This window comes from Gallus gallus, chromosome 1 (genome assembly GCF_016699485.2).
Source record: "Gallus gallus isolate bGalGal1 chromosome 1, bGalGal1.mat.broiler.GRCg7b, whole genome shotgun sequence".
Classification (NCBI taxonomy): domain Eukaryota; kingdom Metazoa; phylum Chordata; class Aves; order Galliformes; family Phasianidae; genus Gallus; species Gallus gallus.
Window position 1 is genome coordinate 189,438,988 of NC_052532.1, and position 17,209 is coordinate 189,456,196.

Below are 17,209 nucleotides of genomic sequence, written 5' to 3' on the forward strand. Positions count from 1 at the left end.
TGTTTTAGAGGTTTCCCTGAAAAATACCTTGCTTCTAACTACCAATGTTTTGTATTAGTGAAAAACAGTTTTATAGTGACTTCTCATTTATCCATTCCGTAGGCAAGCAATTCCAAGGTGAGATGATAACATCAGATAAAAGAAAGTAATTACAGCTCTGGGGACAACTAACAAGCAACCTCCAGTGTTTACAGTCATCAAGATGGAGCTAAGCTTTTCAGAGTGGCATGTGGTAACAGTGAAGACAACAAGCCTATGTATAAACAAACAGTTAGAGGGAACAAGTTTCCCAGGAAAGCTGTGCAAATTCTATCTTCGGATGTTCTCAAGACTCAATTCTTACCAACCTTGCATGACTGTAGAGCTGAATCTGTTTGAGTTGGAGGTTGTACTAGAGACCTCCTGAGCTTCTTTCAACCTGAATTATTGTACTAGACTATGATGATGAATGATTCCACTTTGCTTCCATCCACTGCCAAGAGAAGCAGCCCTGCAGAGACACCCAGTACAGCCATACTCTTGCTGTAGGCATTACTATAGATAAGACTATCAGTCTACAGTTAGGAAGAAGTTTCCTACCAGCTGTAAGCCTCCAGAGCAGAACTCTGGTCTGTTCATTTTACATATACCTACCAAATCCACTGAGTTCAGTTTTTGGCTGGAGCAGTCTTAAGCTTCCTCCAATAATTTTCCTATTGGTTACCTCAGAATTATCCTACACTGGAGAATTTCTATGTGAAAGTGCTTAGAATAATAGGATAGAAGTGCAGGCTCAGTGCCACAGAAACTTAACTGCACAGATATGCCCTTGTATAGATTTCAAAATAATCATAATGCTCAATATTTACATAATACATCTTGTGAATGCTTAACACACTATTAGCAATCTGCGTTTAATAACTGTAGGGACATCAAACTGTGAAATGCTCAGATGGCATCTCATTGTTTTACATTTCAATATTAGTTTTGATTTTGCAGCATCTCTTTTATTACATCTTAAATTTTAATGAATTTTATTTGCATGTTCTTTGGAATCTGAAAGCATTTTACCCAAACTTATCAGAACACAGACACAAAAAAGAAACAACCACTCCAGCAGCTGCTGGCAATTCTGTAAGAGTAACTCATTCTAGCAGATTTTACAGAGAAATGATGAAAAAAACAAAGATTGAGGAAGCATGCACTACTGACAAAAAAAAACAAAACAAAACAACAATAAAATGTTGAAAAATATAATAATCAAGGAACCAATGAAGCAGCCATGGACCATAAAGGTAATAACAGCAATACTGCATTGATAAAAGCAGTAAGACTGACCAAAGAAAGCAATGAAATCTTTCTTTTCACAAAGGTACATGAAGTAAATGGCACGAACTGACAGATACTACCTAAGGCAGAAGAGAGAAAATATTGAAAGTATTCAGGAAAATCAGAAAATCCACAAGTTATAAAGAAATCGAGGGGTCTTGTTGGAGAGAATCAGAAAACACAGCTTTTCATCTCCATGAATTCTAGAAAATGTAAGGGTTAAATTATACAAAGAACAAGTTGCTATTTGGAATTTCTTAAGCAAGAATGAAAAGCTTGGTCTGGAAGTATGTGGGTAGTGGAGAACAATAATATGATTTTTTTTCCCCTCATTTCACACAGAAATGATAAAGGGATATAATTGTAAGTAAGGAACTGGTCAAGACCAAAAGAAAAGTGGCATGAAGATATGACATCAAACATAGTGACAATGACTTCTGGTCATTCTCAGAGGTCAGATGCAGGAGAAAGAATGAAATTCCATGTGGTGATGTAAAAAATTACTATTTTTCTATTGAAATTCAAGCTAATTAAGTGATGCTGAGAGAGAATGAAGAGTTTTTGTGTCTGTTTTGTAGATATAATTTATTTCTTTAGGTAACTGGGAAGAAAATTATAGCAAGGCAATACAAATTTGCAAATAACATAAAAATTGTGAAGAAATTCTCATCACAGGAAAAAAAAACAGCTGAACGCAAGTAGATTTGCTACAAAGTGGAAAATAATAAAATATGATGTAACTTTGGCAAATACAAATACACATTTCTATAGAAAAACATGCCAAAACATCATTAAAGAGCAAGGACTTGAATTTTAGTGTGCTGAGAACTTGCAAAGAGGAAATATCAAAGAAATGTTAAGTTCTAGTTTCATTTTGCTTTGAGTTTGATAACAGCATTTGATCTTTTACTTGTTTTATCTGCCTGCGTGGGTTAATTAAAAAAGGTTAAAGTCACTAATCCAGCCACTGAGTAAGTGCCTTTTATGTTCTGTTTAATACACAGATAATGAATGGTCATCTTCACATGTGACTGGAACACAGTGTCCTTAGCCAATTAAAAAAAAAAAAAAAATTCTGATAGAAAAGAACATAGACATAGTTTTATGGGCAGAAAAAAGGTCACAGCAATTTTTCATTGCTTAGACATTGTGTTGTAAAATGGAGCTACTGCAGCGTAATTTTTCATAGCAACGATTTAAAACCTATTTCCGTACCTGCTGAAATATTTGCAAATGCATTGACATGAATACAACTTGACATAGATCAACTTCTGCTGATTCATCAGTCAGTGTTTCCCCCTTACAGAGTATTAAACAAACTCTGAGAGTGGGAAATAGTTACATAGAGCGAACAGTGTAGTAGCTCTTCAAATATTAGGAACAATTTCCCCAAGCAAGATCCATCACAGAAATAAGAACACTTCAAGAAAAGCATATCTTTTGTAACACCTACATGGAGCACCTACATGAAGCATTCATACATATACTGAAATATAGGTAACAGTCAACTGATGATGGCTACAAAAGAGAGTTTTGTTGCATCTTTCAACTTTCTTACAATGACCAGTAGAATGAGTTGTGTTGTAATGAAGCCCTTACTGTAGAAACTTTGTGGTGAATTTTGACTTGCTGCTGATTTGTATAATGCATTTATTCCCTTCTTAGTTAAATGACAGTCACAGTAATAAAACCTATTGCCTTTTCTTCACAAAATGTTGGTTTTCCAGTATAACGCTGTGTGATTTTTTTTAACTGTAGTCTCAGAAATACATATAAACAATGGAAAAAAATGAAGATAACAGAAATATAAAAATTAGAGAAGCTGTAATGGTTATCTCCAGTACCATGTATAGTAAATAAAAGTACCTATATGAAACAACTTTCATCCATACAAAATGCAATTTAAATCTGTCACACTTACCATAAGAAGTCTATCTCCAACCTGTAACCTCCCATCTTTTTGCGCAGCTCCTCCTTCAATAATCTTGGTGACATAAATGCTGTTGTCCCCAGGAATGTGTTGGTTTCCCACTCCTCCTGCAATACTGAAACCCAGACCTAGTGAAGATAGGAAAAAAAAATGCATTAGCAGTGCAAGAAATAACACTAAAGAGAGAGATCGAGGGTAGCACATTTAATCTACTGTACATTTGCAATATTTTTTTTACAGAAACACAAATAAAACAATAGGTATTTGATGGATCAGTACATCTTCACTTTTCCTGGAAGGTAAGGGATGCAAATGAATTATTGAAATCATTTTTAATGTACAATTATAGGATGGCAGACATAAAAAGAATCAAACAATGATTCTACTCCAATGTCTTGTGCTCAGTAGGGGCCAGTAAAATCTGAAGCTTGGACTTTATTTTGATAAATATAAATATAAAAGACATCACAACCTGTCACAACAAAATGAAAGGCATTCTTGTCCACCGAATCTGAGAAATATTAAGGCATACTGTAGATACAAGTTTCTGTAGTGCCACATTGAAAGTAAAAATGAAAGACAAATATGCACACATAATTTTCTCTCTGTGATCTGTGAAATTCATAGATGAAGACTCTAAAAGCCAAAATTTGGGGGAAAGTCTACAAGCTGGTATGAGTCAGGAAAAGTAAACAGAACATCAATAGATTTAAGAGCTTTTCATACTTTTCCCATCTTCTGACACACTACATAAACAGACAAATCATTGCTCTCATTTATAATAACATTTTTATCTCTCAATCAGAGAAAAGGCAGAAACCACTGTATTCTACTTCCATAAAAAATCTACTCCATGAGATTATCTTTTATAGATCATATATCTAATGGGAACTTGAACCTGAACAAATAAGCTGTTACTGAAAATAACCCGCTTAGATTATTGCTTCAACGAGACATTTCGCTTTTAGCTGCACAGAAAAAGTAGTATCTACATAGAGAATAATTACTAACTTTATCTATGAAATACATGGTGCTTAGTCATTCTTACAGCAAACATAGTAGTAATGGCTTCAGCCTAAGCAGTGAAAATACAACAGGAAAAAAATGAACTGTGTGGAACTTGGCATTTTATCACAAACCCACCAGCTGACTGCTTGTGCCCTAAATTTAAGTGAGGGTTTATTTAATACACACAGGTTTCTTTAGCAGCTGTATGGATACAGAGATAAGATTTTTTGAGTCAATTAAATCTTTTTGATACATTATGTTTTTTTCTCATATTAGTTTTGTTTGATCACCATTTTTAGTTTAAAAGAGATGTGAGGTCAGATAACATAATGGACTCTTAATGGATACCATCAAAACAGTAAATTACAAAAAGAAACCACTGAAATTATATCTCAAATTGAAATACCACTTACTTAATTAAGATGGCTATTAACAATACACATAAAGTTAATTCAGAAATATGAGATAATTAAAATAATGCTTTATTTAATTTCCAGCTAATGCTGGCGATGACTGTTACTATTTGTGTTCTACTTCTGGGACAGCTACAAGGATAAAAAGACTGTGGTTTCTTCTGCATGGATGAATTTGCTCATTACCGTGTTGAGCGCTTTTGAAGAAACAAAAAGACATTCTAAGAAAACATCAAGAGTTAAAATTCCCTTTAAAACTGTAGTTGTGGACTAGGAACAGTGATTGAATAATGTTCCATGATGACACAATTATCATCATTTTGAAAAACAACAACAACAAAATGCACATTTCTACCAGTAAAATGAAGAAGCTCTGAGAGAGGCAATGAGTGGGGTATACTGCAGCTGCAGAGCTTCCTTCAGCTCTACTGCTCACCTAAGGCACAGCTGTTGGAAGATTAGCTTCAATCTTCTCATTTATTATAACTGTAAAGGGCAAGATCATTTCTGGCTATATGTATTTCATGCAGATGGCTTCCTAACTCAGCCTGGTCCTGCTGTAGTGTAATAGAGGTAAAGACCATAGCTTCGATTTTCTGCAGTGCTAAGAGGGATGGTAGTGTTTGCCGTTTGCATGGTTATGCCACAATTGAAACCACATGTGAAACTGAAAAAAAAAAAAAAAAAAAATTGTAACATGCTATGCCATTAGAAAAGTGAAGTTTACAGTGATGAAAGCTGTACTCCGCTTCTCTCACGGACATAAAGTATAACTGCGTTACAATGCATAGGGCTATATTTTGTTGATGGGTCTGCCTTTGGGATCCACATAATCAGCCCTGGTTATGCATAAAAGAGCAGAATGAGGCATGAGGAATTACTGGAGGAAGAAAAGTGAGGGTGTGCAGGAGAGAACTGAAGAAGAGAGTTTCCATGCCTTTCCCACCTATAACATTCTAGGTCCATTGCCTGATCATACCTGCATGATTTAAAAGACTGTTTCTTAGGAAGAATGGGGAATGGAACCTTGGCAACTCTTAATTTTACTGAAATTATTTGTGTTAATTGCTAGGACATTAGGAAAAGTATACTGCAATTACATTTCATCTGGCCAAATGATATCAATCAACTATGCTCATCACTTATGCCAATCATCTATGCTACCTTTATAAACAATGGGAATTCATTAAAGGCTTTTAGAGCATGATTCATCTGATCTCTACAGAGAACTGAAAGAGACAAGATGAATCACAGTCAGGTTCTGAAAGGCTGGTGACTGGGTGTAGGAAGAGATAAGTGGGAAGATCAATACCATACCAGTTCACAAACAAAGTTACATTCTCACCTCCAATTATATGAAAGGTTTCTGTTTAGTTTTAAGACCGGTAAAATGTTTGTGCATCACTCTTTTCATTGGCTACATCACATTAGTATATAAGATTTTTACTCTATTTATTACTCTATTTTAAACACGGATAATCACTGAAACTTAGGGAAATACAAGGATCAAGATCTGTTCTGTCATCTCAGTCCTTTTCACTCCTGAATAGAAAAAATCAAAACAAAATAGCATATTTGATTCTAGATCCTTTTTCTTATTAACCCCTGTTGTCAGGAAGACTTTGCCATTGGAATACAGATCAGGAGTCTCTTTGAGAATAGCCATTCATCTCACTTCCTACTTCACACACAGTCTGCTTTGCAGCAATACCTAAGCTTGGAAAGAGAGCCCAATTTCCTCATAACAGCAATTAGATGGTGAAAAAGAAAAGATTTCTCTAAGAGGAGAAAGATGTTTGGGTTTAATGCTTCATGCCATGCTTCATTTTAGTTCAAGCCACTGTAGGCACATATATGATGCGTGAAATAGGCAATATGGATCAAACTCTATTTCTTTCCATTTCCAGTGAGTAAGTATTTGTAAAATTCATCTGCCTTTGCGATCCACAAATGTGGGAGTTGGTTGTGAAGATAGTAAAATATTTAAGAGTGGAATGAGGCATCGCTGTTATCATAAGGAAGATAGGGGCAAGGGAAAGAGCTATTCCATCAAAACATTTGTAACCGAAACAATTTAAAGACCTCCTGAGCATGAATTGTAGCTATTTCACAAAAACATAATTAATAACTATTTACATCTGTTTTGCATTATTTGCTCTATCACTAAATGCATCAATAAACTCACAGAATAAATGAATCATAGAATGGTTTGGGTTGGAAGAGACCTTTAAGATCATCTAGTTCCAACCCCCCCCTATAGGCAGGGACACCTCCCTCTAGACCAGGTTGCTCACAGCCCCACCCAGCCTGGCCTTGAATGCTTACAGGGAGGGGGCATCCATAACCTCACTGGGCAACCTGTTCCAGTGTGTCACCACCCTCACAATAAAGAATTTCTTCCTAATATCTAGTCTAAATCTATGTTCTAACTACTTTTCTTGTAAGAAGTAGGTATGGAGACTTTTCCTATGATTAGTCCAGGAATGGATATACGGTAATGAAACCTTTATATGATAATTAAGCCAATCTGTAAGTCACAAGGGACATATCACTTTCCGGTAACCACAAAGGGAGGCTAAAAGACAAACTGGAGCTATATAAAATCAGAGAAAGAAGTTAAATGAAAGCCCCATTAGTAACCCAAATGAAATGTTGTGATTGCTCAGATTGCATGCAGATTGTCAAGGGTGCTTTTTTTTTTTTTTTTTTTTGTTTGTTTTTTAAAGCCAGAAAGTAGAAAGAAGGTTTTGGAGGGTAAATTCAACATGAGTCCCACAGTCCTAGCTGAGAAGCTCCAAATAATGGAGCAGCCAAAGGAAATCAAATTTAAATCTTAAATCTTAAATCTTTAAATCTTAATCTTAAAATGTAACTGAGAACCACATCAAAACAATGTACTCTAGAAATATAAAATGGGCAATTCCTAATTGTTCAATTCTGGGTTTTACTCCAGCATCTCTTACCACCAGCCAACAGATCTCCTCAATAATGTATACCTATATATTGTATACCTATTGTATTGTATTGTGTGAAGCCACACAATGTGCAGGAGTTGTAATAGAAATAATAGGTTTGAATTTAATAGAATATGGAAGAAAATGTTCATGAAAGCACATGAAGAAATGAGAGCATTCCTAGCAATAAAACTGAAAATGAGTTGTTTCTGTCAAGCGTAGAAGGTCTGGGCTGCTAAGTGAGCAGCACAAGTGTATTGCAGGCAGAAGACCCTGTACTATAATAGCAGGATGTTGGAAACAAGGTTACAGCATGTGGCTGTATCCTTGGGAATGCTGATAATAACACTGAAGACGTGTATTTGCTAAATGAATTAGAAAAGGCACTGAGGAGTTATTTTTCCTTTGTCTTAGGGAGCTCAAATAAAACAATACTGTGAAGACTCCATAACATTGATAGACTTCTAGACAGTATAAAACATCTGCCCAAAAATTAGTTCACGGTCATCAATCAGTAAAATGCTAAGAGGTGTTGTAAGGGTTCTGTGTTCCATGTCCTCTTTCATGCAAGAGTGAGGCAGATCACCTCATTACACTCATCTTCAGGTTTGTGAGGATGCAAATAAAAGTTAACTGAATGAAATGAGAATGAGAATGAATAAGTGGGTAATTTTTCTAGAAATTTCATGCATACCCCCTCTCTTCCCAGTGATTTCTCACTGTGCTTTTACAACCATTTTCTACAATTGTATGAAACAAACAGATCTGCCCCAGAACACTGCATGAGCTCAAGATTTTGTGAGACTGTTTAATGCAACAAAGCAAAGCTCACACAACCACAAAGTACCTGAACAATAATTTGCCCCATCAAAGACCTTCCTGAGCACCATCTGGAAGCAGTGTGGGACACCATGCACATACTGCACACTGGTGAACAACCTAGCAAGGCAGTGAGCAAAACAAATGGAGGCAGCTCTTGTCTTTCCACTGACAAACCGCTGACTGATACAGAACTTGATTATAGAAATTAGAACTCAGTATTGTTTTACTGTTGAAATTAAGCTTCCTGAGCCAAATCAGATGACGTTTCATTGTCTCTTCCACTGAAAAAGGATGAACCTTCTCATGAAGGTTATCAAACCTGGAGCAAGGAAGTCCAACCCAGATCTCTAATTAATCTAATTCCATTTACAGGGAGGAAAAGAACATGGATAATATAAAATGCATTGACTTGCAACAACTGATTGACTTGTTTTGACAGCTACCACAGTTCTATCTAGTGCCCTATAAATAAACAAACTGAAACAAGGTTAACAATAAACAAAGGAGCAGCAGGGAATATCTCCCTTTCCCCTTTTGCCCAAACCTGTAGTTGGCAATTCTAGTTTTTCTAGAGGAGAGAGATAGCACCTCATAATTGTGGAATTTTAATACGCTTGTTCAAGCCAGGACTTATGATTAATGTTCATTATTGACAGAAAATTCCTTTATTATTCATTATAAGCAAAAATTTAATATATTACACAATTAAAATTAAAATATTTCACAATAATAAACGATACAAGGAGGAACTGATTTTCCTCTACAGAGCTTTATTTCTTTCTATTTTTCATCTCACGGATCAATTCCTGAGAAACTACTAATCCCAGACACAGAATATGTCACTTTTTCTCTCTCCTCTGCGTTATACGGGTAGGTTCAAATATCAATTCATTTGAGTGAATTATAACAATTGCTATTCCTGACTCATGTCACAGCTCATATCAGGAGTTAGAGGAATAGAATTTGACTACATTTTGTTCTATGGATAAAAAAATCAGTCTAAAGTACTGTATGATTCATCAAACTTTAACTAATATTCATAACATGCTTAAAAGCTGACTACATTCATTGCCATCATTAGTTCCTTTTTTCAGACCTGTTCCCAAATTGCTTCAGAGTGCTCTTTGTAATGAGCAGTTTGGTAATAACCTCAACTGGGAAGGAGGTCCAGCGCCCTACAAAGCTGATCATTAGCCGGTCTTTCCCTCTAATGGCCTCAGGTTAAAAATTTCAAGTATCTTCCTTATTGTTTTTGACATTACTTTGCAGAAATATGTTGTATTTTCAGGTGTTTCCCAGATTATGTCAGATAGAATAAAGATGATGTACAGTGCCACCAGGTAAGAATATTCTTTGAAACCACATAATGCAAGCAGAAAATTATTGTCCCCTTTATGCTCTGTGTATCATTATATTCTCATGCTTTCACCTACTTATCCAGCAGCTGTTATGCATCTCCTTTGTTCCAGCCCACAGCTACTTTTATTGTGATTATGTCTATCAGTCCTGACATTCTGGCTGTCAATGCATTGCCTTTCCATACTTCAGGACCAGCAGAGATACCAGTTATCAGTACAGCCTGTGCTGAGGATGCAAATGGAAAGCATACACAAGGCTTCCACGAAGTGCAGACAGCAGTCTTGCAGCTATGACTGAACACTGCTTGGCAGCTGTGATTATACAGCAGGAAAAGAAAATCCTTTCCATGCATGTCAGTACCATTTGCATAGAAGCACTGACGTGTCTCTCCAAAGGAAGGAACTCTTCTGTCACCTCAGCAGAGAAGGTTTTGGACTTTGCTTCATGGATGCAGATTTTTGGAGAAGATGATAGCAGTGATCTTTGCCAACCTTAATGATTCTATGATTCCATTTTTTTTTTGCCAGAGATTTTAGTAGAAAGTAAACAGTAAAATTTTGCCTCTTAAACTTTTTATCTGCAAAAATTTTAAATACTGCAAATTCAAATGCTTAAATAAATCCTAACAAAAAGTTGTTAATCCTTATTTTAACTATCCTTAATTTAATAAACATTTAATTGAAATCTAAAACATTGCAGTAACACAAGCTGGCTGCATAGCCCTATGAAAGGATCTGCAGAAGTCTGCACTCACTTCATTCTTGATAAGAAGCAGGAAATAATAGAATCACTGAATGGCTTAGGCTGGTGGGGACCTTAAAATCATTCAGTTCTGACTCCCTGCCATGGGCTGGTTGCCCCCCACCAGCTCAAGCTGTGCAGGGCCCATCCGACCTGGCCATGAGCACCTCCAGGGATGGAGCATCCACAGCTCTCTGGGCAGCTGTGCCAGGGCCTCACCACCTTCTGAGTAAAGAACTTCCTCCTAACATCTAACCTAAATCTCTTCTCTTTCTCTTTAGAACCATTCCCCTTTGTCCAATCACTATCTGCCTGTGCAAAAAGTTGGCCTCCTGCCTGCTTATAAGTTCCCTTCAAGTACTCGATGGCCTCAGTGAGGTCTCCGTGGAACCTTTTCTTCTCCAAGAAGCAAGCCCAGCACCCTCAATCTTTCTTCACAGGAGGGGTGCTCTACCACTCTGTTGATGTAGCTCAGGATGCAGCTGGCCTTCTGGGCTGCAAGAGCACACTGCTGGCTCACATCCAGTGTTTTGTCCATCAGGACCATAGAACCATAGAACCATAGAATAGCTTGGGTTGGACGGGACCACAGGGATCATAAAGCTCCAAACCCCCTGCCACAGGCAGAGCCGCCAGCTGCAAGATCCAGTACTGGATCAGGCTGCCGAGGACCCAAACTGACATTTTTGGCTTTTACTCCCTGTGCATAACTAGCCCTCCTCAGATGATATTGAAGACAAAGAAAGTTTCCTGACGATTTAAGCTCACAAACTCCAGTGAAGCTGGATTTCAGGATTCTACGACACTACGACCTACAGAGCCCCTTCCAACCCAACCCCCTTATGCTTCTACACCCCCAGAGGTCCCTCCTGACCCAACCGTGCTGCGCTTCTGCAGAGGAAGGCCCATCCCAACCCCCTTGCAGACATCGCGGAGGAGCAAAGGGTCCAAAGGGGACGGCAGGGAGTGCCATGTGGAGAAATTGGTGGAGAGAGAAGCGGAGGAAACACCCCACGAAGAGCCTGGGGCCGCCAGGGTGGGAGCGGCGTTGCGAGGAGGGCCCGGCCATGAGTAGCCGACACAAGACGATGGCGGGGAGGGGGTGACCTACCACCCTTAGCAGTCCCCCAATGGGCCTGGCCGGGTGTGGCGGTGTGTCCCCGGGGCACCTCCAAGTCCTTCTCTGCAGGGAACTCTAAATGACTTCTGCCAGTCTGTACCTGTATCTGGAACTGCCTCAACTCAACTGCAATACCTAGGCCCTGCTAAATCCAATTAGCTTATTGTTTGTCTGCTTTTCAAGCATGTCCAGGTCCTGGTGGATGCTCTCCCTCCTTTCTCAGCTTACTGTCATCAGTAAACTTGCTGAGGTTAAAGAATGATTAAAATCTCTTCGATACACAGATGCATACATACATTCATGCTGTGCCAAACTGCTCTCCAAAGGACAAAAAACTTAGAAAAATGGCATCTAGGGAAAAGTGAATGAAGGAGGGGCTGTGGCAGTAGCTTGGTTACTGACCCAAGTGGCAGTGATGGCAGGCTGGTTTTCATACCTTTGAGTATAACTACCTAAACAAGCTTGCAATCTCTATTTCAAATTTTACTTACTGCTATCTATGCCATCAGGGACCATATATAATCTTAAAATTGGGCTGGCACTCTGCTGCCTCCAGTACTGTACAGCTGTTCCGGATTGACAGAAGGTTCCCAGCCTAGAACTGCTTGGAGGTCACTCTGCTTCTGCATCGGTTCTTTGGACCCAAAGGGTTCATCCAAGTCCTGAGACTAAAGTCAGATATGCAGAACAGTTCAGAATATGCTAAAATGTCTTCTGAATATTTCAGGCATTTTTTCGGGATTTTGCTCTGTTGTCTACATCCGTTCAGAAGCAATTTTATACAACTACAACGCTCTTCCAACTGGCTTTTTTTCACTCTTTTGGGTGGAAATACCAAACATTACAGTAGAAAACAATGTGTTACAACAGCATGAAAAGAATCTGTTGTCAGAACACAGAGTTACACTCCTTGGCTCAAGAAAAGGTTGTTTACATTGCCTGCAGGAGAGGAGATGATGGGGAAGAGAGATTACAACGCAAATGTTAATGTACCTGCAAGGTAGTGAGAGCAGGTTTAAAAACAATCACACAGTAGATACAGCAGGTAAAACATTGAATTATCATAACAGTAAAGCTAATCCTTCTGTAATCTTTAACAAAGCCTTCAAAATCTATGTTGTTAAATTGCATTTGTTTGTAGAAAATTTATAAAAATTGTTTAACATGCAAATGAAAACAATTCCTTTTTTTCCATTCAGTTTTGCTGTTAAGTGTCTTCCCCATTACGGAGCTTTTGCCTGCATATAATTATCCCTAAAGACATATTCTCTCCAGATGTAATCAAAAAGAAAAGAAACAGGAAGCTAGGAAAATACACCAAAAGCCTCATTATAAATGATGCTTATTCCAAGTTTTTTTACATTTTTTTTTTTCAAATTGATTTGAAATAGATTTCCCAGAAAGCACAGACAACAAGAAATGGCCTAATTGCACCACGGGAATTCTGAAGAATACCTTAAAATTTAACTTGAAAAGAGAAGGTAGTATTTGTGATTTCTCAGAATAAGCTGATTTTTAAAGCATTGTTGAGAATTCAAGTTTGCTAAAAACCATATTAAATTACACTGCCACAATTTTACCAACTTAAATGCAAAAAAAGAGAGAGGAAATGATGTTATATTTTATCATCTACTGACACTGTAAGAGTTATAGCAAGCAGATCAGTTCTTTTACAAAAAGCCGCAGTACACCAAGTCCAAACATTTCATGTGAAGAACATTCAAATTATGCTTTTAAAAAGATGAAAATTAGTGACATAAAGCAGAGAGATTTGAAATCTGCCATTTGGGAACAGGATTAACTGCTTATGATTTTATTTTTTAAAATATCTTCTCTCTCATTTCCATGCCTGGTTTGCATATGCCAACTCTGAAGCTGCATATTCACACTGACTTCCTGTTCACACAAGAAGTTTCCACACATTTTCAGTGCACCCACAAGTACAAACAGTACTCAGATCTAGTCACCAGAAACTGGTATTTCAGATGAGGGCAGACATCATCTAGCTGGCTGCCTCTGTGATAGGATCACTTACAGGGAACAATGTTGAACACAGCATAAGTTACTGTGGGGCTGAATGTTGGCTGAACTATTATTATTTTTCTCACTCTGTTCCTGTATTATCAGCATTTTTCTTCAGAAGGGTTTTTGGGGTTTTGTCCTACCCTCTGCCAGATGCCAGATTATGGATGAAGCAGCAGGCTGTCCTAAATGGCAGCAGAAAGCCAGGTGGAGGATTGTAGTGTGCTTTTTTAAGATTATAATATGCTCATCTAAAGACTCATTACCGCCAAAAGAGGTAACTCTGCTATTCTCCCTGCCTTCCCCAATGGCTACCCTGTACTAGCCATGAATACTTCTTAGCCATAGACTACCAGCTCTAAAACATCAAAAAAACCCAAGACAAGTGGATCTGAATCATAGATCAGGTGTGCATTCACCAGCACTGACAGCAGCAGGGGCTGACAGGTGGGGACGGTGTTGGGCTTCTTTTCTTGGTAGCACAATTTTTTACAGAGGCACTTTAGAAAGACTTTGGCTGCTATGGTGAGTAATGAGTTGCACGTAGGACTAGAAGGTGAATTTGCTGATGATACTAAATTGGAAGGAGCTGCTGATGCTGTCAAGGGTGGAGAGGCCTTGCAAAGAGATCTTGACAAATTACAGAGCAGGTTTGCCCAGCAAACTCAACTTAGCAGATGCAGGGACAGAAGCCGAGGACAGGAGTCCAGAAGTATCTTTAGGCTAGCAGAGCACCTGAAAAATTCTCTGTGAAAATATGCCATTAGAGCATGAGGCCTGTTGGGTAGAAAGGGAACAATAAAACTGCTCTCCTAAACTTGAGAAAGAGAAGTTAGCAATTACAGCTTTGTAATGCTCCTGAGGGCTAAAATGTCTGATATTGCTGTAGGGGAAGAAAAGGGTGAAATAATGGTGCTTATTCAATATTTCTCCAATTTTTGCTCTGACAGATATATTGGTACCATGAACATTTCCTGATTAGAGAATGAAATATAAAACCTTTCAAGAGAAGTAGTGGGCTTGAGAAAGCTGAATTTACTGACCACTGGTTGCCCTGTGAGAACAGCATTTAATTCAGGGAATGCTTGTGCACATGGGTTGAATGCAGTAGGAAATCTTTCATTTTTTCTTTCCTAATACAGGTTTTTAAGACAACTACGTTACAATAAATATGCTTTTGTAGCTGTATTTATTTTTACTGCATCCTCTGTTCAAAATACAGTTTTCCCCCGAGATCTATTTGATAATCATCTCTCTAAAGTTTTCAAATTGAGACAGAGGTATCTGGAAATGGGATCAGCATGATAAGGCTGATCTCTGTTGTAAAACCAAGAGAAGTCCCTTTTCCTGATCCTCTCATCTTACTACCAGACAATTTAGATAAAATATTGAAGATTTTTTTTCCCCTTCCAGTGCTGGTTAGAGTCTTTTACTTCAGATAACTCTATTTAATTACTGTTTTATTGCAAGTAAATTCAAGGATGTAACTGTTGGATCTAAGCAACAAAAACACATTGCATAGATCCTCTGCAGTGACTTGAGACAAGCAGGCAGTTACAGAAATCTGAAATGCACTGATGAGATCCAAAGAATCTGCTATTACTTTAATGAGATATAATGTCTTGGGTTCAAACTACGAATTAAGGTTCAGTCTCAATGCTCGATGTACAGAGGTTGTTTCAAGCATGGGAACCAAATCTATGCTGACAGTCAATCATAGTTTGGCTGTCATTAACAAATAGTACCTACATAATTTTCAGCTTAGTTTACCATTAATTACTGCAATTACTGACAGCAGCACAAATTATTTCACCTTCTAATAACGTAAAGTGAAAAGCACCTGATCTTGTAGATGTGCACACCAAGATTTGTTCTAAAGAAGTTATTACTTTCGGATGAGATGTTCAATTTTTAAAACGTGATACTATGTGAAGCTGTGCTTTTCTCACCATTTTCAGATCAAGATTCATTATTGAAACCTACAGGCTTGACACAGGAAATAATTATTATAATTCACACACACACACAAAAAACTATTTGCTGTATGTAACATTAGATGATGTACTTTTAACTGAGTACAGCTGGGTCAGTGCTTTTTAAGCTGGATAGCTATTCCAGTCGAATATTTAATATTTTTTCACCAATTAAATGGAGACAGGAGTAGTCTGTCAGTCTAGGATCCATTTAACAACCACACATGTCAGGGAAAGACTCATCAGTTTCTTTTGTTCGTACTCCATCTGATGAAGGGAATTTAGCATTTCTCATCTTATCCCTGTTGCAAAGCTGAACAGAATTGCGTTCCTGAAAAGCTCTCTGCCAATTATACTGAAGCTTGAAAATACAAAATGAAATCATAGTTCATCTTGTAGCCTCTTATCTATTTGCAATCAATCCATAAATAATCTGCCATCCATTCAGTCGCTTCCTCTTTAAAAATCAAGTCATAAATTGACAAGTAATTTTTTTTTCACATAAGCCAATCTGCAGAGCGATGTTCAAAGTTTGCAAGTACATAAATGATACAGAAAAAAAACATATGGTACTTATTGAACTATAGTAATCAGGTGAAGGTACTCTGAAAATGGTTTCAAGAGCCATTGCTCTTTGTGTTGACTTTTCTCCCTGAAACTATCCCTTAGTCCTTTAGATCTGTTTATTACTGATGCTATCTTGCAGAACTCTTAAGAAAAGAACAAAACGAAAAAGCTTTATTTGCCAGTGAGATGCATCCTTTACTCACAGAGTAAAATCAAACTCTTATGTCTCAACAGAAATTGTGCTAAATGTTGTCTAAGGGAATTATGCTCTAGTAAACATGAGTGGAATAGTAATGTGAATCCATATTTGAAATCTGCATTCAGAAATACAGATCTTTCCAGATTCATCCTGGAGCACATAAGATTTTCTAACAGCTGATGCTTTACAGTGTGGAGACTCGATTATAAAATGTTAATATGATTCTTTCAGGCTGGGTTACATTACAGATTTTTTTTCTAAATAAGGGTTTTCCTGATATTCTTTATCAGGCGTCTTCATTAGATACAGTAAAAAATAAGACCCAGCTACTCATCCTCTCAGGGTTTCATCACAGGGTATTAATATGGTCTTTCCATCAGCTATTTCAATTAATAACAGCTCCTGAATCTCTCTGCAATGTCTGAGGTAGGGTATATTGCTGTTTGTCTGGGAATGGCGTCCACACCATTCCTTATGAAAAGTGAAACCCTGGGGAAAAGACTGAATGCAGTGAACTGTTGATTTATTCCCAGACCACTTCTTGGCCATCTCTTGGAAATTTAAGGCAGTTATTTGGATGAAAAGATTCAACCCAGTGGGACCCACAAATGCAAAACCCAAAGCCTATAAGACAGATTTTAGGTGTAAAGAAATCCAGTTCTGCTAAGAGCTGGAGAAAAATGTTTTATTTGAAGTCAAGACAGCCTTAAAAGCTTTAGTGCAGTCCAAAGCAATGGGGTGTTGGCCAGCCTCCAAGTACTGAAACCTGCTGTGGGAAGAGCTTTTATTGAAG

General features: G+C 37.7%; 1 protein-coding gene across 35 annotated transcripts in view; it reads right to left on the bottom strand.

The window, feature by feature from the left end:
• DLG2 (discs large MAGUK scaffold protein 2) overlaps nucleotides 1-17,209 on the bottom strand; it is a 999,237-nt gene that overhangs the window by 288,552 nt on the left and 693,476 nt on the right. For all 35 annotated transcript variants that reach the window (XM_040647195.2, XM_040647185.2, XM_040647172.2 and 32 more), the window contains one exon: nucleotides 3,230-3,366. In XM_040647195.2, the coding sequence (XP_040503129.1) occupies nucleotides 3,230-3,366 (137 nt within the window). The remainder of the gene's footprint in view (nucleotides 1-3,229; nucleotides 3,367-17,209) is intronic.